This window comes from Staurois parvus, unplaced genomic scaffold, assembly GCF_062004578.1.
Source record: "Staurois parvus isolate SC_StPar_1 unplaced genomic scaffold, SC_StPar_1.0 ptg000020l, whole genome shotgun sequence".
Classification (NCBI taxonomy): Eukaryota; Metazoa; Chordata; class Amphibia; order Anura; family Ranidae; genus Staurois; species Staurois parvus.
The window spans coordinates 13,661,150-13,686,426 of record NW_028317816.1 but is presented as its reverse complement, the minus strand read 5'-3'; the positions used below and the strand labels follow the sequence as shown (position 1 = coordinate 13,686,426).

At 40.4% G+C, this 25,277-nt stretch overlaps 1 protein-coding gene across 2 annotated transcripts in view; it reads right to left on the bottom strand.

Moving 5' to 3' along the window:
• CUL1 (cullin 1) overlaps positions 1-25,277 on the bottom strand; it is a 136,806-nt gene that overhangs the window by 53,786 nt on the left and 57,743 nt on the right. For both annotated transcript variants that reach the window (XM_089687358.1, XM_089687366.1), the window contains exons 2-4: positions 11,026-11,338; positions 1,707-1,881; positions 1,023-1,190 (exon numbers count right to left, since the gene is read on the bottom strand). In XM_089687358.1, coding sequence (XP_089543484.1) covers positions 1,023-1,190; positions 1,707-1,881; positions 11,026-11,165 — 483 coding nt within the window. In that variant the 5' untranslated portion in view covers positions 11,166-11,338. The remainder of the gene's footprint in view (positions 1-1,022; positions 1,191-1,706; positions 1,882-11,025; positions 11,339-25,277) is intronic.

The window sequence follows — 25,277 nt, the reverse complement described above, 5'->3', positions numbered from 1 at the left end:
GCCCACTGTGGTCTTTGGTGTTTAAACCCTTGACCTCCTCCTCCTCAACAGTTCTCAACAGTCACTTCCTGATTAACAAATGTACCAATGCTTACAGAACACTGTATAGATTTATGTTGGTCCCAAGCATGTTTTAAACCACTTATTGTTGACTGACTCCCTACCTCTGCTGTAAGTCTATTCCAAGAATCAACACCCTTTAAGTAAAATAATACTAAGATTAGTTATGAACTTTCTTCCAGTTTGAGGTCATGGCCTCGTGTTCTTGATCTTGGTTTCATATTGAAAATATTCAAAGATTGAACCTTGTTCATCCCCTTGATGTATTTAAAGGTTTCAATACGTCTCTCCTTTCCCTTCTTTCCTCCAGACTGTACATATTAAAGTGGAAGTTCAACCAAAGATGAGAAGGTCCACTTTTCCCCCTCCTCTCCCATATTGGAAATGGAAATCATAGCCAACTGCCCACAGTTAAGCCAGCAAAGAGCTGGGTCAGGGGAAAACATCACTGGATCCTGGGACAGGTGTCTGCTTTTTAAAATTCAGCAGCTACAGTATTTGTAGCTGCGGACATTTTTTTTATACAGGGTAAAGATTCTCTAAGTTTCTGATGTCTCTCTTGATAGGTTTTATCCTTCAGACCTTTTACCATTATTGTTACCAGTCTCTGGACTTGGTCTATCTTATCTATATCTTTTTGTAAGTGTAGTCCCCAGAACTGGACACAGTATTCTAAAATGAGGTCTCACTACAGATCTATATAGGGGAATTATTATCCTTTAAAATGGTTAAAATGCATTTCTGTTGATCAGTTTCAACAAAAACAAAATAGAAACCCTGTAAGCGTCAAGGGTCGAAGACAAAAATAAAATACTTATTAGAGATACTATAAATATATGTGAAACATCTGTTTAAAACCTTGAAGGATTAAGAAAAAAAAACACAAAGTATATCGGCCCTAAACCATTATGGTTTCCCTTTAAGTAATAATACACGAAGTATGAAGAATAAAAAAAGCCTACCGAGTAAATTTCATATATCCCTTTGCGCCCTTCATCACATTCACGCCGAACCCAGTGGCGGTTGAGATATGCACAAATGCCATTCAGTACTTTACTAGAAAACCGATAGTCTTCCCACTGTTGTGTGTAAAACTTTAGTACACTTTCATCCATAAGATCTTCTCCATCCTGCAGAGTGAGCACATAAATGTAATCAAAGATCCTAGAGTCATTTTCTTAGAATGTCCTGCTAAGCAAAATTTTAGGGCAGAAATAAATTCTTCTATTTTACTCGTTTTCCTGCCACATATTCTAGGAAATAAAGTGGCTAGATCACTAAAATTCAGACGAATCAGTAAGGCAGATCACATTATCATCTTGAATAAATAAAAGGTACCTTTGTCTTTCCAATGAATAAAAAAACGCTGCTCCCAAGCTCCCTCATGTGACCCAGAGCCTAGATCACATGGTCTCTGGCCACCAGGAGCACAGTGGAGGTTTCACATCATTAGAGACTGCAATGAAACTATTGTTGTCAATCAGACAGACTATGTCTGGTAGACTAGAAGTGAAATAAGAAGAGCAAGGTACAACTATTATGAGGTAGAACTAGGCAGCAATCAGGCTTGCATTAAACTGATCTTAAAATATATAGAAGGAAACAAAAAAAAAAAAAGAAACTGCTCTTTAAAAAGAGAAACTCACCTTCAGCAGATTTGTTAAGTAACTCTTCAAAAACTCTTTTAATCTCTTATACAGTTCAAGCCCAACAAACTGAGCTCCTCCAGGGGTCTGGCCTTTTTTGGACTTTGATGGTGGCACTCCAGAACCTCGTGCTTGATTAGACTGGTGTACACTTGTACAGTAGTTATATACATGACTGAGAGGACAAGTTAAGGAGTAAAATAACTAGGACACATTAATGCATATTTAGAAAAGAAAACACCACAATAGTACCATAAAATCTTTCCCTTTTCATGACAGACTGGTTAGCCTGTCAAATAGATAAAACACAGAGTTGAAGAAAAAAAAAAAATTGTGTTTTGCCATCCAAAATATTTGCCATTTTGTTCTGCTACTTTAAGGGCTCATGAATATTTGAGTACAATTTGCTGCATTCCGATGTGCGATTTACTTGGCTCTGAACAGTGATGTATGGGCACAAGCACACCGTTTTGGTCCACAGTGGAAAGCTGCGTAAACCAAAACTTTTATTTATTACAGGTACTTCTATAGCGCCGTCAATTTACGCAGCGATTTACATATATATTGTACATTCACATTAGTCCCTAACCCTCATAGGGCATACAATCTAAGGTATAGAACATTGCCTTCAAGGTCAAGTGTAAGAACTGCAGTTTATGCTGTCCCATTGTAAACATTTGTGTCACCAATCAGGGCCTACAGATAAATTTGAACGTGTAATTGGCAGCCACCAATCGCACTCAGCCTTACACTCAGCTTTGAATGAGTCATTCAGAATCCGCTGAGGTCATTCTGTGCAAGTGCCACACAAATGACTCGTTCAGGGCCGACGTATAAACATCAATAATGTGTAACCAGCACTGACACAGATTACACATTGCTGCTATTTACATGTCGGCTCTGAGCAGCAGCAGTGTCCATTAGCATACATTTATGCTGTACTCGTGTAAATGTTGCATGCTTACAGTGCGCACACTATTTTTTACACAGGATCTTGCTGCCAACTAGATCCTATGTAAAGGCTTTCCTCTAATGAAGGGTGTCCTACATCTTGCTGGCTGCCTGTTGTCCAAATCCTCTGTTTACTGTTGTCAGATCCTCCTCGCAGCTGCGAACTGCTTGTGCTACATGGGTTTGGAGCAGCAGCTGAGAAAGTCTCTTGATGCCCAGCCTCCTTATTCAATCCATCCGCCATTAGAAAAACCCCGTATTTTGTTTTTACAGAATGCAACATATTTTGTGAATTGGGAAGGGGAGGATGAACAACAGAATCTCCTCCTCCACTTACAGAACGTGTTACATTTTGTGAGTTTGTTCTTAACCACTTGCCTACCAGGCACATATACCCCCTTCCTGCCCAAGCCAAATTTCAGCTTTCAGCACTGTCGCACTTTGAATGACAATTGCACAGTCATGCAACACTGTACCCATATGAAATTTTTATCTTTTTTTCACACAAATAGAACTTTCTTTTGGTGGTATTTAATCGCTACTGGGTTTTTCTATTTTTTGTGCTATAAACAAAAAAAAAGCAAAAAATTGGAAAAAAAAATTGTTTTTCTTTGTTTCTATTATAAAATTTTGCAAACAGGTAATTTTTCGCCTTCACTGATGTGCGTTGATGAGGCTGCACTGATAGGCAGCACTGATGGACACTGATAGGTGACACTGACTGGCAGCACTGCTGGGCACAGGTGGGTGACACTGCTGGGCGGCACTGTTGGGCACTGATCATCAGTGCCCTGATGATCGGTGCTAATCCGTCCTCTGACAATTGCCAGTGAAGCCAATAACCGGCAACTGCATTTACCAGTGATCTGCGGTGTCATTGGACACAGCTGATCACATGGTAAAATGCTGCTGTGATTGGCCTTTTACCACATCACGTGATCAACTGTGTCCATAAAACACCATGATCACGGAGATCGCCGGGTGCGTGCCCCTGGGGGCGCATTCTGGGAGGATGTCATATGACGCCCTCCCAGAACTGGACAACCGCGTTGTAGTCGTCATTTGGCTATAGCGTGGTTGGCAAGTGGTTAATGGAGTTGGGGATAGTGAGAGCAGAGCAGGTGCTGGGGAACTGTGAAAACTATCCTTATGTTCTTTCCACAATACCTTGTTCCACACATGGGATAAAGCTGACTTGGGTCCGGGTTTACATCTGTATGATGCACATGTATTTTAGGGGCATTACCAAAGAACTCAATATAGCATGCATTTTCACGAAAGTGCCTCAAAAGATGCAGCAAGCAGGATTTTTTGCACTGCATTGCACCTAAAAATGTTTTGCCCAATCCAACAAAAGGTTCAAGGAACTTCAAAATCGGTTAAGTTTATGTTAAAAAAAAAAAAAAAGACCAGTAAAGAGTCATATATATATATATATATATATATATATATATATATATATATATATATATATATATATATATATATATATATATAAAATTATCGGTGATGGATATAAACAGTTGGTAATGGGAGTAATCAAAGAAGGATCCCAAAACTGTGGACAGTAGAAACACATCTGTAGAAAATCACCCAACACAGCACTTACCACTTCAATAACAGATTATTTCCAGGGAAACTAGGTTATTAACTACTTGCTGCCCCGCCATAGTACATTTATTGCAAGAGGGCATCACAGGCAGTCACGTATATATATGTGACTGCCTTCTTCCATGTCTGCAGGTGCGCACATGCGCAACCCCTGCTGACCCGTGCTATGACTGGACACAGCACAAGTTTGGCAGCAGCTCTGTGTAAAGGGAACAGCGATCTAGCGGTTTCTCTCTACAAAGCAGGGAGAAAAAAACAACCATATAGTACAGTTAAAGCAGCACATATCAGACATTGTTAGGCACACAAATTAACCCCTTGATTGGTCCTTCCCAGCCATTAGTACAGATCAATGTATTAGTGTTACTACTGATGTCAGTGTACCTCCCCAGCCAGCGTCAGCTAGCGCCAGATTGCCCTCCACACTATCACAGTCATACTGTAAGTCGCTGATCACGGCCATTACCAGTATAGTATCATGGCTGTGTAATTCCATATACACCAGGGGTGTGGAAATTTTTGAAAAAACTACTTGTCCAGGGATTAAATAGGGGCCCTAATCTACTTGTCCCTCATAACAATCTACTTGTCCAGATAAAAAAAAAAAATTTTTTCAACCAAAACCGTATTTAAATTGGAGGTGATATTAGGAATATCTGGGGCTTTTAAAAACAAAAAGGGGCTTTATGGTGACTTAAACGGGTAATATTTTTAACATTTCGCTGTTTATCTCCTCCTCCCCTCCCTGTCTCCAGCACCGGGACTAGCAGGGAGGAGAGAGACCCTGCAGTGTAATGAGCACTGATACGTGCGCAGCGATATATAACATGCGTAGACGCCCCAGCGTGTGATTTTACGTTTGTATATGTGGGGGCCTCTATTTTTTTTTTGGGGGGGGGGGGAATTGTATGTGCTTGGGTGTAACTTTCATTTGCTACAATTAATAAAAAATAATTTTTTTTTTCCCCATCACATAGGGGACAAAGTCCCCTACATGATGATTTTTGGTAACAGGTCTCTTTGAGACATTCAAGGTCATAAAGACCCTGGTTGTCTCCCCTCTGCTCCACTGGGGATTGCTCTACAATCTCTCAATGGGGACCCAGAAGTGACATCATAACGTCACTTCCAGGTCAGCACAAGAAAGGGAGGGGAGCGCACATGTCCGCTCTTTCCCCTCCCCTCTAGCCATCGGCGAGCCGGGCCCACAGAAGGGCAAGCGGTGCCCGGGAGACCTCATGCCGGGGACGGGCTGCTGCTGATTGCTTCACCTGACAGGTGAGCCCTGCTGCTTGCCCGCAGCAGAGCTAAAGGCAGAAAGAAACTGCCTGCCCGGCGCCCAGAACTACATGTCCCGGGCGTCGGATGATTGGAATCCAACACACACACACACACTAGTTTGTAGACGCACAAACCAATTAATATACCCTGATTGGGATTTTTTTTTTCTTTTTACCAAAAAGACATAGGAGAAGCAGAATACATTTTGGCCTAAACATTAAATCTTAAAATAAAATTTTATCTTTTTTTTTTTTTAATTAAAAAACCCAGTGGTTATCACCAAAAGAAAAGTTTTTTGTGTGAAAGAAAAAATAAAATATTTCATTTTGGTACTGTGTTGAATGACCGTGCAATTGACAGTTAAAATAGCGCAGTGCTGAATAGCAAAAAATGCTCTGGTTATGAAGGTAAAACCTTCCATAGGTCAAGAGGTTAAATAGAAATCGTTCACATTTTAAAAGTTGTTACATCTTATATAGCTGCCTGTTCAAATCTTTGTGGGATTGGATAAAAATGTTCTGTGGCCAACCCAAACATGGGAGGGTGTGCAGTGGGAGTACATTACAAAATAATAGAAAGTATTATTTTCTAAAACCCCAATTGTAACTGAACTCTGTAATTAGACAATAACATCATAAATGCATTTTTGTTTAAGAGGGCCATATGCAAATCATTTAGGAAAACCAACCCTCAAATATTTTATTTTAAATCCCAGCTAAAAATGTACAACTTTTTATGTCTTTATAGTCCTAATAATAAATTATGGCTAATTTTTGCATTGAAAAGTGTTAAAATAATTTCTCTGTAAAAAATCTGCTCCCTCCAGTTGCTCTATGCTAGCATAGCTGAGTAATGGCCATAATCCTCCACACAAGGGTGGTCACACAGACTTGTGTTAGAAAGAGAGAAGAGAGGGGCATATCAGACTAGTTCTGTTACTGAGCACTGATTACTGAGACTACTGAGCAACTGTTGTAACAGGAAAGTTGAGGTCAGACTAAACAACACATTGTAAGACTATGTCTATCTGCATAGCTTTTTCATTAAATGTAATTGGCCTTTAAGTAAAAAGACACGTGCCTACTACACACACAGACCTCCTGAAAATACCCAGTTGTAAATATCCTGGCACCAAGTTCTTCAGTAGCCCCAAATGCACCATTTTCAAACATATTGAGGCATAAGTGAGCTAAACAAGAACCTAAAGAGTAACTCCACTTTGAGAAAAATCAATACCCTCTGGGAGATCAATCTACATTGCAAGGATTTTATCAAAACTTGGTGGCAGATTCCTCCATGAACACTGGCTTTAAAAAAACATTGCTCCTAGAGTTTTGCCTGTGGAAGCTACTAATGTTATACTATGTGTCCAAGCAGATTAGGTTAGTCTAGAGCGTTTTTTTTAAGCTCAGCATTTAGGAGGCACAAAAAAAAAAAATCCTTCCGTTTTGCATTTAAAAAAAAAAAAAAAAAAAAAAATGTTGGTACCAAAAAACGCTCAGAATTACCATTTTTTTTTTTAAACCAGTGTGCATGGAGCCCAAAGTAAAAAAAACTTTGTCAACATCTGGAGCAAATCTCAATGGGAGTGACTTATTTTTAAAGTGACACAAAAATTCTTTTGTTTGTTTTTTTTTTAAATAACAATCATGCCGATACTTACCGTATTTGCCGGCGTATAAGACGACTGGGCGTATAAGACGACCCCCCTACTTTTCCTGCTAAAATGTAGTGTTTGGGCTATACTCGCCGTATAAGACTACCCCTCTTCCAATGCACACCAGTGGGAGGAATAGTGCCCCATCATTGATGTCAGTGGGAGGAATAGTGCCCCATCATTGATGTCAGTGGGAGGAATAGTGCCCCATCATTGATGTCAGTGGGAGGAATAGTGCCCCATCATTGATGTCAGTGGGAGGAATAGTGCCCCATCATTGATGTCAGTGGGAGGAATAGTGCCCCATCATTGGTGTCAGTGGGAGGAATAGTGCCCCATCATTGGTATCAGTGGGGGGAATAGGTGCCCCATCATTGGTATCAGTGGCAGGAATAGTGCCCCATCATTGGTGTCAGTGGGAGGAATGGTGTCCCATCATTGGTGTCAGTGAGGGGTGGAATAGTGCCCCATCATTGGTGTCAGTGGGGGGAGGAATAGTGCCCCATCGTTGGTGTCAGTGGGGGGGGGAAATAGTGCCCCATCGTTGGTGTCAGTGGGGGGGAGGAATAGTGCCCCATCGTTGGTGTCAGTGGAGGAATAGTGCCCCATCGTTGGTATCAGTGGGAGGAATAGTGCCCCATCATTGGTATCAGTGACACCAATGATGGGGCACTATTCCTCCCACTGACACTTGCTGACCCTGTTCTAGTACGGTGCTGCTGCAGCCAGCATATGTGGTTGCAGCAGCACCTCTACACAGAGCACTTACCTGCTGCTCCGGCACTCAATTTTCGCGGGGCCGCTCGGCTCCGCCCCCTCGCCGGTGATTGGCCGCCTGTGTGCCTTTCCTGAGCTACAGTTCTGGCGGCCAATCACCGGTGAGGAGGCGGAGCCGCGCAGCCGCACGAACATCCAGTGGCCGAACTGAAGGAGACGCCGCGCTTCCTGGACCGGATCGTCGTGGGACTGGATCCAGGTAAGAGACGTCAGCCCCTGCAAACCCCTGTACTTAATGCCGCAGCCCCCCTAACATGTGTACCGGCGTATAAGACGACCCCCGACTTTTGAGAAGATTTTCAAGGGTCAAAAAGTCGTCTTATACGCCGGCAAATACGGTATCTGCTCTGTGCAGTAATTTTGAAAAGAGCAGCCTCGATCCTCTTCTTTTCGGTCCCTACCCGCGCTCCTGGCTGCCCCCCCACAAGCAGTGCCACCAGGGAAATCCGCTCACCCTGGGGCACTGCTGTGTGCTCGTCCTCGAGCCACTGCTCCATGCATCCATAAGACACAGAGCAGTGACTCGCCCTCTCCTCATTTGCTCACTGAGTGTGATAGACAGCAGTGGCAGCCAATGGGCTACCGTGGCAGCCAATGAGGAGACAGAGTCCCCACACAACTGAGGCTGTCGAGAATGTCGCTGGAATACATGAAGGTAAAAAAACATTCAGCCTTCAAAAGCGCTTTAATCATTTTTTTTTTTTTTTGTGATTTTTTTTTCCCCACAAAAGTGTGGTACCTTAACTAGGGCGAACTGCAGGAACAATGCTCCTATTTAGAGTGAGCATGTGAGGATACAAAATGTGAAAACTGCCACTACTGACTTGCTTTAGAACTTTCATTCAAACCTTAGTTTCACAACCTAGAGAGTCATGCCCTGGAACAAGCATGCAGTCAGCGAATACTGAAAATCAGAACTACAGATTCACAGTAAGGGACAGGTGGGCATGTATGTTAGCGGTAGGGAATATTGTATGTATGTCTAGCGCTGCGCCATTCTTTACTCCGTTTTCACAGTGTATTTTTTCACTGGGTGCGAGTTTCTTAAAGTTAGTCACTGCTGTCCTTTCGACAGTTTAGGACAATGGGTATTAAATACAGGTAGGCAAGTGACTACAGGGGGAAGAGGATAAGAGGCGGGTTTTTTTCCCCCTATAATAGTTATCAATTATTCATCTCCCCTTATATAGGATACATACATTCATTCTATGAAACGATTAGTACACTATCACAATATACTAAAGCTGGGTACACAGGGTCCAAATGTTGGCTGGTTCATCAAGAACTGATCGACACTCGGACACTGTACAGCTGTCCTTCCAACAGAAGCCGGGAGGACCAGCTTTCTTTTGAAGGGACATGCTGGAAAACCAGCATCCAATCAGCGTTCGCAGGCTATCGCGAGAGCTGCTTAGTGTGTTCTGGGGGGAATCTCTGTCAGAGCACAAAGGCACAGCAGGAGAGACCGCTGCACTAACATTGTCTAGTTAGTATAGCAGTCTCTCAAATTTTTTTTTTTTGTTCAAACTGTTGGGTTGAACGAAAAACAATATTCAATGTGGGCAGCACAGTGGCTAAATGGTTAGCACTTCCGCCTGGCAGTACTAGGGTCATTGGTTTGAATCCCAACCATGGCACCACATGCCTGGAGTTTGCATGTTCTCCCTGTGCCTGTGTGGGTTTCACCAAGTACTCCGGTTTCCTCCCACACTCCAAAGACATGCTGGTAGGTTAATTGGATCCTGTCTAAATTGGCCCTAATATGTGTATGTATGAATGTGAGTTAGGGACTTTAGATTGTGAGGACTGATGTGAATGTACAATATATATGTAAAGTGCTGTGTAAATTGACAGCGCTATACAAGTACTTGTAATAAATAAAAAAAATAAATGTACATACCAGGCTTAAGCCAAGTTAGAACCAGTAAAACAAAGAATACCATATGTAAAAGATCCTGGAAAAAGAGATGTTGCTTTGGCTGCCAAGGTGGTAGGTCTGTAGTCCCCAGCAATGGAAACTCTGCCCTACCGACATGGCCTGTAACTCACCAGGTATTGAAGCCAGGACCAAGATTGGTAGTCCTGGAGTCCTAACTTTTAACAATAGCTGCTTTCATATTTTAATTTGCACAGATTCACTTTGAAGTGTATGTAAAGTTCAAATATTTTTAGCTTTGGATAGAGCAGGGATCGGTTAAACCCAGGCAGATTATGTTCTATTTTTAGTTGCACACTGCTGAGGAGATTTACCTTCACTTCCTTAAATGCAACAGGAAGTTAAAGGAAAGAAAGGGAAATTCCCCTTTTAGACAGCTGTCACAGGAGTAGTGTTACCATTGGAAGATTTTGCCTCGAGCCTTATACTGGTAACAACTCTAGAATTTTGGATTTTTCTCCCTGTCTCAGTAACAATGATCACCAGTACAATTAGAGAAGTGAGCCACTACAACAGGGGCACATACAGAAATAAAGTTTTGCCTTTACCTACCCTTTAGGACAGTGTTTCCTGTTTAATAAGTCACCTCAAAAGACAAGTCCCCTTCTCAACAACATTTATCTGCCTATCGCTGCAAAGCACACAGATATTTGTGCTCCTCCTATATTTTCAATCAGTCTGTGCAATACCATCAATAACACTATAAAAAGAGTGTGAAAAAATAAAATATAAAAAAAATTGCAGTTGTAAAAATGAAGTAATTGACTAGAACACACTATTAGATTTGAATCTGACCCAGCCCATAAAATCAAAAAAGCCAAACCAGTCTCCATGTTTTTAAATACTGGTGAAATCTGAAATTTGCTAGGTTCCATAAACAAACAGCTAAGCAATTAGACCAAGAAATGCTAAAACCTGTCTGATAATCTGCCAATAAATGGTTTTTGCAGCACTTTGAAATCTGTTTTGTATAAATATTCCCAAAAATGGCAAAGGACTTCCATTTTATATCCAGAAGAGTTTCCAGAGTCTGACAATTCCATGTTCCAGGAATCCTTCAAGATTTACCATGACGTGCAACGCTCTGAAAGCAGATTGAAGGATACGTATAGAGTTCCATGTATCTGGACTTTGCCATGCTCTGTCTGGTGTAAACTTGCTGGATGCCGGCCCGCAGGTCATCCCATATCTGGTCCAAGCCAATCTGTTTAAGTCCATGAGGATTTTGACCCCTGTTTGATGACATTTTATATCCTTACAGCTCTCTTTTTCTTGCACTTGTTTGAAGTCCTTCTGTGCAGAACCTCCTTAAAACTGCACTAGTTAATCCTCCATAGGACGGCACATTCCAAGCTTCGGCTGGGTTTAAATATATTCGGAGGGTGTGGAGTTAACAAAAACGGCCTTTAGTCAGCACACCTGAAAGACATACCGATTGGTGGAGTTAAAAAATAATACAAATAAATCTACGCAATCTTACACTAAAGGTAAACATTTGTGTATAGATAAAAAAAAACATTACCACCAATTTTTCCCTCTTTTTTTAACAGTGATCACATTCCCTCTGTTCTTAGCTGCATATGAGCTAGGGGAGGAGAAACAGAAGTACACTTATCTTCCCAGTGAATGGCTGTGCAGGGGCGTATGTGTCAGTATAAGTCTGACAACGAGAAGACAGCACACTAAGTTCCCAGCATAGCTAGAGAACTAAGCACAGTGTGTTTTCCTGCTTAGGCCTCAAGCACAATGCTGCTCATAGTGAGTTCAAGTGCTTCAGGCATTTTTGTTTACCAAAGCCTCATGCACACATAGACTTAGAGTTTAACAGCAGCAGAGTTTAGGGACAGTTAAATGTCCCTATCCTGAACGGAGAAGAATCACGTTCAGGAGAAAAATGTTTTGGCCAAAAAACACTAAACGCTGCAAAAACACATGTACACACGCCTAAGCACTAACTCCATTTAGGACTTGGACGTTTATTCATTTCAACGGCAAGAACTCTGGCTAAAAAGCAATAATGTGTTTACATGCTGTTTTGCCACATTTAGTGTTTTTTTGCTGCCGATAGAAAGATGTTCTAGAGTACATGGAGCGCCTTAGTGTGGTGAGTTATTACAGGAATACCGGGGATTTCACACAAAGGAAGCAATACAAAGAGAACAGGATACTTTTTTCATACAAGCACATGCTACAGCAGACACATATTAGCAATATGAAATGTAGGCTTTACATATTCTTTAATTCACAAAGCTCACACACAAGGATCCTTACACAAAAAAGTGAGCTATTTTCAGAAGAGTCCTAAACGGAGCCTTTTAAGCAGTATAAATCTAAACACAGATTACAAAAATTTTACTTCATGTACATTTGGAGAAATACAGAGAAGTTAAATTACTAAATTGTTGAAAAAAAAAAAAAAAAAGTACAAAAATATGCAACAAATTAAAGCTAAACCTAAAACTGTATTCATTTTATTGAAAACTTAAAAACACACATAATAATATACTGAATCTATAATCTATTCTATAAGCCAAGTAACATAATATAGGTTCAATAAGTTATTGCTCATGGTCAATAATAACTAACTTAAACAAAAAAAAAAAAAAAAAAAGGGAGGCTTTTGAAAACGTACATGAGCACGAAACGCAATAGGGAGGAGCCCAGCTGCTGATGTCACACCGCACAGGCTGCGAGTAAGGCCGGTGGCCATCTTTATTGTTAGCCAGATGTGAGTGCACTGTTTTTTTCACATTCCTTGAAATATTGAAATAAAAAATACTGCACTATCAAAGATTTTTTTCTGGCTCGTTATTTACCTGCCATATGCCCATGATTGGTCTCTAACATCGGACGTGATGCCCCTGGAACCTGTGAGTGAGGTCTGCTGATCACCTGACGTGCTCCAGATGACTCTTAATACACCCATTCGGATCCAGATGACCATGACGGGATTTGTATACACAAATGCGCTTAAATATTGTGCTTCTGATTAGTGCAATATCATACAAAAGCTTCCAGCTACCGAGTCACGGATTTCACTTCTATTTATTTATCATCTTTTGCATTTGGACTTGATTATGTCATGCATTGAACACCGAATGTCACTTTAACCATTCACTTTATGTTCACCATATCAATACGTCATAATTAGAGGATATCACCATATTGTACTACTTAAAGCGCTCCTTAGAGCCTACACTTATATATATTTTTTTTCACTTTTAATATCTCTACTCAGCGCTGCATTTCTGTATTACATATTTATCTAAAGGGTCTAAGGCTATACCTTAATGCTAGCGGCTTGTTACCTAGCTCTTGTGTTTCTATCCTTTTATCATGGGTGGACTTAATGCACAGGTGGCAAACTATCACAGTGCCACACTTGAATTCACTGAGCCCCTGAGAGCGACCCATTCTTTCACAAATGTTTGCAGAAGCAGTCTGCATGCCTAGGTGATTGATTTTAAACACCTGTGGCCATGGAGGTGATTGTGCCAATAGTTAATAAGGGGTTTTTGACAGGTTTGATGGAGACCCACATACATTTTTAGTGTGTTTAATGGAAACCTGGAAGCTGCCACTGCGGAATTTCATCTGCAATTGCTAGCTTCCAGGCCGTTTCTGGTTTTGAGGACCCAATACAAGTACATCCATAAGCCAAGTCAGAACTAATGAACTTTCTAACTTTTTCAAGGTAAGTTCCAATGAAGTACTGAAACTGATCAGAATGATTGAGAGCCAACTAATGTTTCAAGGAGACATCAACCATGACAGGAGAAAGTTTCGAGGTACAGTATATTGCAGTCATGAAACCATTAGGTATTCTAAGAAAGCTCAAACATTTTATTAATATAGGTGAACTCCACCAACAAAAGAAAAGATTTAAATCTGCGTAAGACTTAATTCACCTGTGTGTAAAGAATAGGCATTTGTTTTGTGTTACTGAAGCTTTTCAAACCTTAAAGCAAACGCCCGTTCTATACATAAAATCCAGCACAGCAACTTTTCAGCAATCAACGCCAATCACAGTACTCCCTAAATGCATTTTTGATGCTCAAGAGACATTCAAAAAGCTTTGCTTTAAAATTAAATTTCCTTCTACATAAATTAAAAAGAAAAAAAAAAAAAAAAAGTGGTGTTCTGAAACCTTCAGTCCACATTTTACAAACGACACTTAAATGAATCCAAAATGCATGCACACACCAACCCTATAGGTTTTTCAGAAGTGTTTTACAAAGCTTTCCTGTCAACACTCATGTCAACAAACCTAATGTAAGGTGCGTTCCCAAATTAAGAATTCTGGGTTCCTCTCTGCTGCCAAAGCTAAGGAGAGTCAAGTTGAGTGCATTTCTGCCATTCAGGAGAATCAACAAATACAAGGCTTATGATGATTGAACGAAGCAGAAAATATGACATCTGCTCGCCGCACCACCTTGGCCAATCAGAGGAAACCTGGATATCATTGATGAAAATACAATACTTCTCATGAATGGCTTTGCCCAAACTATTTATAGTAGAATTCCAGGTTTAATTACACTTTAAAGTGGTTATAAAGGCAGAAGGTTATCTTTTTACTTTATTGTAATCTTTGCATTAAGGTGAAAAAAAAAAAAAAGTTCTGTGTTCAGGTCCCCTTCCCCCAGCTCCCCCCTAAATACTTACCTGAGCCCAATCTCGATTGAGCACTGTGCCTTAGAGCAGCAGTGCTCCTTTCTCCCTCAACTCACTTAAAATGGAGGCAGCAGCAGGAGCTGCCTGTAATGGAGGGTGGGGCCACGGTGCGTGTGCGTGTGTGTCAATAGACATGCAAAGCCCGGCTCAGGATAAAGCTTGCAGTAGTGCTATGAGGGCACTCAAAAGAAGGTAGAGGAGCCAAGAAAGCCAGCAGGGATATTTAGTCAGCCACCAATTGTGCAAGTTCTCCCACTTAAAAAGATGAGAGAGGCCTGTAATTGGCATCATAGGTAGACCTCAACTATGAGAGACAAAATGAGAAAAAAAATCCAGACAATCACATTGGCTGATTTGGAAAGAATTTATTTGCAAATTATGGTGGAAAATAAGTATTTGGTCACCTACAAACAAGCAAGATTTGTGGCTCTCAGACCTGAACCTTCTTCTTTAAGAGGCTCCTCTGTCCTGCACTCATTACCTGTATCAATGGCAACTGTTTGAACTTGTTATCAGTATAAAAGACACCTGTCCACAACCTCAAACAGTCACACTCCAAACTCCACTATGGTGAAGACCAAAGAGCTGTCGAAGGACACCAGAAACAAAATTTTAGACCTGCACCGGGCTGGGAAGACTGAATCTGCAATAGACAAGCAGCTTGGTGTGAACAAATCAACTGTGGGAGCAATAATTAGAAAATGGAAGACATACAAGACCACTGATAATTTCCCACGATCTGGGGCTCCATGCAAGATCTCACCCCGTGGGGTCAAAATGATCACAAGAACGGTGAGCAAAAATCCCAGGATCACACGGGGGGGGGGGGAGGGGGGACCTAGTGAATGACCTGCAGAGAGCTGGGACCAACGTAACAAAGGCTACCATCAGTAACACACTACCCCGCCAGGGACTCAGATCCTGCAGTGCCAGACATGTCCCCCTGCTTAAGCCAGTACATGTCTTGGCCCGTCTGAAGTTTGCTAGAGAGCATTTGGATGATCCAGAAGAGGATTGGGAGAATGTCATATGGTCAGATGAAACCAAAATAGAACTGTTTGGTAGAAACACAACTCGTCGTGTTTGGAGGAGAGAGAATGCTGAGTTGCATCCAAAGAATACCATACCTACTGTGAAGCATGGGGGTGGCAACATCATGCTTTGGGGCTGTTTCTCTGCAAAGGGACCAGAACGACTGATCCATGTACAGGACAGAATGAATGGGGCCATGTATCGTGAGATTTTGAGTGCAAACCTCCTTCCATCAGCAAGGGCATTGAAGATGAAACGTGGCTGGGTCTTCCAACATGACAATGATTCCAAACATACTGCCCGGGCAACAAAGGAGTGACTTCGTAAGAAGCATTTCAAGGTCCTGAAGTGGCCTAGCCAGTCTCCAGATCTCAACCCCATAGAAAACCTTTGGAGGGAGTTGAAAGTCTGTGTTGCCCAGCGACAGCCCCAAAACATCACTGCTCTAGAGGAGATCTGCATGGAGGAATGGGCCAACATACCAGCAACAGTGTGTGCCAACCTTGTGAAGACTTACAGGAAATGTTTGACCTCTGTCATTGCCAACAAAGGATATATAACAAAGTATTGAGATGAACTTTTGATATTGACCAAATACTTATTTTCCACCATAATTTGCAAATAAATTCTTTGAATTTATTCTTTGATTGTCTGAATTTTTTTTCTCTTTTTGTCTCTCAACGTTGAGGTCTACCTATGATGCCAATTACAGGCCTCTCTCATCTTTTTAAGTGGGAGAACTTGCACAATTGGTGGCTGACTAAATACTTTTTTGCCCCGCTGTATATAGATCTTGCAGTTTTTAATTTATTGTTCTCCAAAACCATACAACTGACAATGAAACTGGATAGCAGTCATAAACAGAGCAAAGAAGAGCTGCACACCGAGATGAAAAAACATCAAGAGAGACTTGTAAAGCTTAGCTCGAGGCCTTTCATGATCCCACTCATCCCCTAATACCAAAGCTCTGTATAGTGGGATAACAAGCCATACTGTAGGAAGAAGCATTCAGCCAACCTAAGCCTGTAAAATAAAAAGCAGCAGGTTCCAAAGTAAAAAAAAAAAAAAATACCAAAAACAAAAAAAAAAAAAAAAAAAAAAAAAACACATAGAAGAAAACCATTTCTGACAAAACCGGCTAAAAATTATAATCTAATCAGAGCTAACCTACAGAGCCACATGTATAAAACCTGAATGAAAGAAGCTGCTGTCCATAGCAACAAGGTGTTTACAGCCATTATCTAAACTGCACTAGAAAATGAAATCCTGATTGGTTGCAGTCAAATACATTCCCTTTCTTATTTCATTTTTAAACTAGAACTAAAAAGGCAAAAGTTCTATTCGTTTTGGAGTGGAGAGGTATTTAAACATCATTCAGGGTTTGTTTTTTTACCATTTATGTCCCTATTAGAGACATTCAACTTCTCTATTCATCCTGGTGACAATTATCACCAAGAGTGAAAGAAAATTCCAAATTTTGAATTGTGACCCAAACTGGAATAGAGGGAAAATCTTTCGATGGGAACACTAGTGCTGATGACCCTGGTGACAACCAGGGAATATCTTTTCACTTCCTATCGTGGTTCTGGGACAGGAAGCGAAGGGAAATCTCCCAATGGGACACAGATGGGAAAAAATAAATTGCTAGGCGTTTAACCACTTCCCACCCATACGATATCATATAACGTCCTGGACTTTGAGTGGAGATATCTGTATGATGCCTGAGGCTATAAAATCCTTTCCTTGAGAGAAGTCTTAAACCTTCAGATTATACTGCCACCTACAATGAAGATTGAAAATTGGCAAACAAGAAAACTAGAGATCTGTCAGGATACCCCTCCTACTACCAGCATGTCTCGGTTTTGACACAAAGAGCAAGATCATAAAACACAGTGGAATAGAACCTATATTCAATGGACTTAAAGAAAAGGATTTAATGGCAATTGCAAAATTCCTTAATTTCTCTCTAATCCATTGATGGACACAGGAACACCTAAAACCTTCAGGATATCCAAAAGTAGTCAAATGGAGGGTTAGACAATACAGCAATCAATCTCTAACAAGCCCGAAGTAACAACATGAAGCTTGCATTAGATAAGGCAGAAACCTCTTAGAAGAACTTGAAAAAAGTATGAATAGAAAACCAAGTGGCAGCTTTACTAATCTGGGCAAGTTTTTTGTTTGCTAGTGTCCAATCCTCCTGTTGAAGCAGTATAACCCAAGGATTTAAGATTCCTCTATCCCTCAATAGATGCAAAATATAATTATAACAGAAGATTAGTATTGGGGATGCAACGATTATTTTCAGAAAAGATTAGTTGGGCAATTACCATTTCGATTATTCGGATTTAAAAAAAAAAAAAAAAAAACACACTTAAAAAGTTTGGTGTAAAGTTTAAAAAAAAAAAAGAAAAAAAAAAAAAAAAAGACAATTTATTCTTGAATATCTATATGCAGTGGTAAATATAAATAACCAGCTATATAGTTGAGAACAAAATATCTAATCCACTCTAAGAACAGACAGAAGAGATATATATACACTATTAGAGGGTGAATCTGGTACATATCATCAGACTTAGAGATCAACATTTTTATTTAAAGAAAAAAAAACATTTTGAAAAAAAATACCTAAAAACACTTTTTTTTTTTGAAGATTTTCAGACAGGGTTGTCATAGACAGGTAGATTGATACAAGCTACCTGCATCTGCTGTCACTTATGATGGACATAAACTAATTAATTTTTTGTTTGATATTTTTCGTTTTAAGAAAGTTTGTTCAATTTTCTAATCGTTAGTGGAGTCAAATCTCCAAGACGAAGACGGGAAAATTCGAAGGAGCAGAATCGATAATTCTTTTATCCAAGAGAAGTTTTCTGACAGTGTATGTGGTTTTCATTTATTTTAAATATCCAATAGATCCAAAAAAAAGTGTAGCGCAACAAATCTAAACACAAAATACAATCATCTCATCCCAATAGTGCTATAACATATAACCATATATAATACACCTTACGGAATAATAATCAGTCTCTATATTAAGAGCAATCCACATCCATATCTTCTAAGTCTTGTTATCCTCCAATAGTGAACGTCTTGCTCCACACACACACGAGAGAAATACACAGCAGCATGTCCTTGCTGGCAGGAGAGAGACCATTGTTGTTTACACACAAGTCTCTCCCCTGTGAGCTTTACATGGCGATCGCTGGGTGCCAGCGGGGAATTTCCGGCCGGGAAACAGTGATTGACATCCCTAGCCACCAATGGCGGCGCGGGTAGGGTGGCGTGCGCACACCCCTACCCAGAAATGTAAATCACGTATATATATGTAATTTTGTGCAGCCATGCCACCCTGTAGCAGTACTTCTACTATAGGGCGGTGAGCAAGTGGTTAACAAATGAAAAACAAGTGAGATGAGAAAATGTTCATTTTTCAATTAGTTGCATAATTCTGCACACTAATAGTTGCCCAATCATTGTGCACACGTAGATATTCTCCTAAGAAAGCAAAAACCTCACTTTTACTTTCTTAAATATTCAGGTTGAGGTTTAACATTTTGGATTGACAGAGAGCACTGTAGTTGTTCAAAAATGAACTTAACCCTCAAAAATAAAAACTTGCCTAATAATTGTGTACACAGTATATGTGTGCTGCACAGGGGCGGACTGACCATTTGGAAACTCGGGCACTGCCCGAGGGCCCGGGGTCAGTAGGGGGCCCCATGAGATGCCCCTGATACCTTTTTCATAGGCTTTTTTGAGTTTGGGCAAGGACACAGGGGCCCCATGAGTTGTCAGTCCACCCCTGGTGCTGCACTATGTATACTGACATGTATGAACGGTGTACTGAGCTGGATGTGTGCTACACTGTATATTCGGATATCTACACAAATAATGCATCCTGTATGCAGGCCAACTAATCAGTTGGCCAACTAAACAATTATGAAAATAGTTGACAATTATTTTCATAATCTATTATGTCGATTAGTTGCTTGAACCCAAATTAGCGCATTGATAAAATTTACGAGTATCCAGAAAAACAATGTTACTTTGTTGGTAAAAATGTAATTTTCCTTAACTTCACAAAGTAATAAAAGCAAAGAATCCAGGATGAGAAAACTATTAAACAAAGCAAAAAGCTGTAAAGCATATTCATGAACACGACTACGTAAACAATAAAGATGATTACCATATTTTTGCTATAGTATGTAAATTAAATGACATGGCTGGAATTTAGCTTTCTGTACATACAATGTTTCTTTGACTCATATTTGCCCACTCACTATGACTTGTGTGAAGGAAAGTCTGTGATTCTAGCATAAACGGGAACCCACTCAGGAATGGAAGGGGAAAAAAAATGAAACTGAACAATGTCAGAGCAGAAAGTAAAGCTGAGACACACCTCCCTGTAAAACCCTCACACAATACTATCACAGCCCTGAAACAGTTCGGCACACACACACACACCTACAAAGCAGGAATTTTCAAAAGTTAAAAAGCAATATCACAGGAATCATCATCCTCAGTAAGTTGAGAAGCCAAGGTGAATGCAGCTCTGAAAAACAATACTTTGCATCAAACAATCAGAGTATTACACAAAGAGTGCAATTAACCCTAAAGTACTAGGGTTACCTGCGGCTATAAATGCAGAATCAGCTTCAGCAGTAACAACAGTCTGCATATACAATAAAGCAAGCTTGTTATACTAAGGGGTTAATCCTCCGCATTGTGTAAAAAGGCTGTTTGATCCTGTCTTCTCTAATCTTTCCCTTTTACTGTCCCCAATCTATCTGATGATAGTGCAGAGCCTTAGGAGGCACTCTAGCAATTCATGCCAAGCTGAGCATGTGCAGAGTTTTTTTTTTTGGGGGGGGGGTGCATGTGATCAGCGCAGGGCCAATCAGTGCTGTCCAAACAGAGGACCAGGGGTAAGCAGCCTCAAAGGACAGTCAGGGGAGAATGAAAACTCCTCCTCAAGCTTTAACCAGTGCTCAGCCAGACAGTGATAGAAGTTATAAGACTCCTATATACTGCTGATGAGTATAAAGGTTTTTAGCAGTTTATACTTACTAGAATAATTGTATTTCCATGTTCTGTGTACTGTGGGAGACCAGATATAGAGAATGCAGGGTCCTGGGTTTAGTAAGACTTTCACTGAAAAAGCTGAAGTTAGAAGCTGATTGGCTCCCCCCCGTGTGCATGCCACATTTAGATCTGCCGGCAAGAACTCGCTTATTTTTGCCAGAGGCAGCCCCTGGCCACATGTATGAATGTAGAAGTAGGTCCCTTGAACAAGCAGCAGCTAGCTCATGTGCATACAATACTGTGCAGAATAACTGCATTCTGCGTATTTAGCCTGTCCAGCTAAGTTGTATTTCAGCCTGCTGTAGACTTTGTCTGGCAGCAGCCAAGGGAGCTGGACTGTGCACCCGTACCTCCCAGTCACACTAAAACGCTGGGATGGCTCACACAGGAACTAGATCCCCATTGTACAAGGCGATTTAAATGCAGTTGATTCTTCCAAAGCTTAGACAAGTACAAAATTTGTGAATAATATTTTGATAGACTTGCAGATACTTTTGCCAAGTACATAATGTGACATTTGTTACATTGGTGAGTAAACTTTAGCTATAAAGTGCAGTATCTCAGTCAGGAATTATTCCCAAGGCCCCGTTCACATATGGGTGATCTAGAACCGCTGGCATAATGATGCAATTCTACCAGCGATTCTGGAATGCGATAAAATTGCAAAAGAAAAAAAACAGTGTTTGGTCACACAAAATGCTTAAAAAAAAAAAAAAAGTTCTCTCCAAAAAAAACACAAAAAAGGGGTAGAAGGCCGCCCGCCTTTCTACCTCCAATAAGAGAACAAGTTTTGGACCAATGTAACACAGTATATCATAGCTTGCCAATCCTGCTGGAAGCTGGAAATAACTGTAGTAGGCACAGCTACTACAGTGATCTCCACTAGCTTCCACATCCTGTTCCGGGAAGCTGCTCATCGTCGTAGGGAAAGCTCTCCTTGCAGATGGCAGTTAGGTTCTTCTTTAAACCCTCTTATCCTTTTCAGCCAAGGAAGCTGACATCTTAGCCTCTGTTTGATCTGCAACTGCCATGTGATCAGTTATAACGCCAGCTACTTGATTGTTTGACAGTTCGGTTAGGAGCACAAACAAATATGACAGTTACATTTCTGGCATAATAGGGATGTAACTGTTTGTTTGTTTGTTTTTTTTACAGTTAAATTGCTCAGTTTAGCTCTTCGGCCTCGTTCATACCATAGTGCCAGGGACATCAGTTTTTTTGCACATGTTCGGCAAGGGCACAACAAAATCAATTGTTCTCTATGTGCCCTGTTCACTCACTAGTATCACATGCAGATTTTTTTTTGCACAGGAATTTGCAACGTGCAAAAAAAACACACTGAAACACGCATGAAAACGGATGTACACTGATGTCTCTGCATGTCAATTTCCATCAGTTTTCAAGCATGTATGGTGTGAACAATTCGCAAGAAGTAAAATGTGATTTCTAAGTTGCAATTTTGTGCAGTACAACAAAAATCTTACATAAAAAAAAAAAAAAGTGACGCGCTCAAGTCTTGCACACTTGACACATTACCTAAATATTTTTAGCTTAGACTGCATAGACTAAATGGTGATGAAAAATTGCATGCTTCTTTAGTCCTAAATGGGAATCACATACGATGAAGTCTACACAGCCATAGTAATTCCTTCAAGACGGAGGGCAACACAAGTCCTAACGACTGAGCACAATTTTGCAACTTTTGACATGCGATAGTATAATCATACACATGATCACAACGACTTTGTTTATCCAGGTAAATTATACCTTGTTTTTTTTCCAGGCCAAATTGGGCTTTCACTTGGTGGTAAATGAGAAATGATCTCCTTTTTTTTTTTTTTTTAAATCAAAGAAACGGTCTCAAAATAGTAAAAAAATATATATTTTTAAATTTAGCTGTATTTTTCTTATTATTACCATAACCTATCACCAAAGAGCATCCCAAAAAAAATTCTTCTACTCCCGGCGATCACAGTGATTCAAATCTATGTATGTCATTTGTTGTTCGTACCTGTAGTACAGCCCAGAAACAATAGCACACATTTTGCTTTTTCTCCTACCTAAAACACACTGACACTAATTTAAATAAATGTTTTTTATTTTTTTTATTTAATTTTTTTTAAATCCTACCTAAAATATACTGACCCTGACCTTTGACTTAGGAACTGACCCTAAAGCTGGCTATACATAATACAATTGTCTTTAGGATTTACCTTTAATTATGTAGAGCAAGGGCCTGTCTGATTGCATACAATTTGAAAGTGTTTGGATTTGACCTCATATTATATAGTTTTGATAAATGTAAAAGGAAAATTGTACAAAAACATTGTATAGTGTGCATCTAGCTTTACTCTAACCCTGACCTAGATCAAACCTTGATCTAGCTATTTCTTTTTTTCTTTTTTTATGCACACTTTTGTTTATTAACATTTTTCTTCTGGCAAGTAAAGAAAGATACAATGTAGCTTTCTCTCTATTCAAAAGAGAAAGCATACATGGGGGCGTCATTTGCAGTGATTGATTAATGTTATAACCAGTCAGAGGCTAGCATAGAAATCAGGTTATTGGGAACTGTGCTCTGGGGCTCTCAGTGCCATCACATCCGCTTCAATGAGGCCAAACGAGTACTGTCAGCGGAAAGGAAATAATCAAAGAGTACAAAAATATTTAATAACCACAGGAAAAAAAAACCGAACTACTAAAACCAAGAATATTTTGCTAATCCACAAGATATGCAATTCTATCGTGTAAAAATCTAAAAATGATCTAAACAAACCAAGAGCTGTGAAAGCTCAAGTATGAAAAACCCTTTAGATGTAAAAGTTATAAAGTGACAAAATTGTAAACGCAAGTGCTAGTGTCATGTCACTGATAACTTAGTCATCTGATTGATGAAGCAACAGATGTAGCTTTATATATCGTGCATCATCCCATGTCATCAATCATTTATGACCATTAAAAGCTGAGACAACATAACCCTCTTTCACAAATATGATGATATTCACTATAGCTATAAACTGTTTCCTGCTGCATCAAATGAAAACATGATAGAACATTTTTTGTTACAGTGCAGTTGTTACAGTATTATCACCCAAAAATGTGTTTACATCAAACTGGTCATAAAAAATTTTGGGTCTAAGCCTTGCCCAGCTAAAAACAGGTTAATATATCCTGACAAAAACATGTATAGCTGTGCTCCACTGACCAAGCACAAAAATGCAAAGAAAGATCCCTTGACAGGGGTGTGGAATTTTAAAAAAAAAAAAAAAACTACTTGTCCAAGGGACTAAATCGGGGTCCCAATCTACTTGTCCCTCATGATAATCTACTTGTCGTGATTTTAAAAAATATGAAGGGTTTATCTTTATTAGGCAGAGGTGCTTTTAAAAATGAAAGAGGCTTTATGGAGACTTAAAAACTTTGAATGTTTTTAACATTGCACGGTTTATCTCCTACTCACCTCCCTGCCTGTCTCCAGCTCCGCAGCCAGGGACTAGCACCGAGGGGAAAGACCTGTAACGACTGGGTGCTGGTCAGGAAAGGGAAATGTTGGGCTCTTTTAATTCTCAGCAGAGGTGCATCTGCTGAGCGAGAAAATAAGGCGCCAGCCCCAATGATATAAAACAAACAAAATTAAAACAAATACACAAAAAAAGTTATTCGTTCAGGTTACCCTTGCACACAAACACTTGGGAGCTCAGTACTAGCATCTGCTGAGCAGTCCAATGCAATTTACTGCACGGTAATTCACATAGCATGAAGCTTGTCGCCCAAAAAGGAGGAGCTCCTGCAAGAGCAGGATTTTGCATTGAAGTCCAAGTGAGGAGATTTTGCATTGAAATCAATGGGAAGCAGTTGTGGAAAGATCAAATTGGCAAAATCACGCCTGTACTGAAATCGCATTGAAACCGGAATGACATTCACAAAGAAGCACTGCTATTTTAGCACACATATGTGTAAACCCAGGCAAAGGAGGCTGCTTGCTCACAGCAGGGCTACATGTAAAACAAACCCACCAGCTCCATGCCTAGAACTGCATGTCCCAGGCATCAGGCAATATGATTTGTGTATAGCTGCTTGATCAATATACTTAAAGCAGAGTTCCACTCACCCTGTCAAAAAATAAAAAAAGTCATCAGCTACAAAAACTGTAGCTACTGACTTTTAAAAAAACAGCCACTTACCTGTCCCTTAGTCCCGCATTGTGTCCCCCACAGCCGTTTCACCGGCCGTCCTGTATTCCGGGAGGCCGGCATCAAAGCCGGGTACCCACTCTGCATGCTCGAGTAGCGCTGCACTTCATGAATGGTCCTGTAGTCTTGTGGGACCTGTCACATGTCCCAAAAAACTACAGGGAGGGTGGGAGAGAGGACACCTTCCACTTCCAATCGCCTAGGCGATCGAACCGGATATGGGAGCGGGTACCTGTCAAATTCGGCTACCCACACCCCCCAAAAGGTGCCAATCCTTAATGGAGGGAGGGGGGGGAGCAGTCCTTAAAGTGAAATTCCCCTTTTGGGTGGAGATCCACTTTAAAGTGAGCCTGGCCTGTCCTAAATCTTTTCTAAGA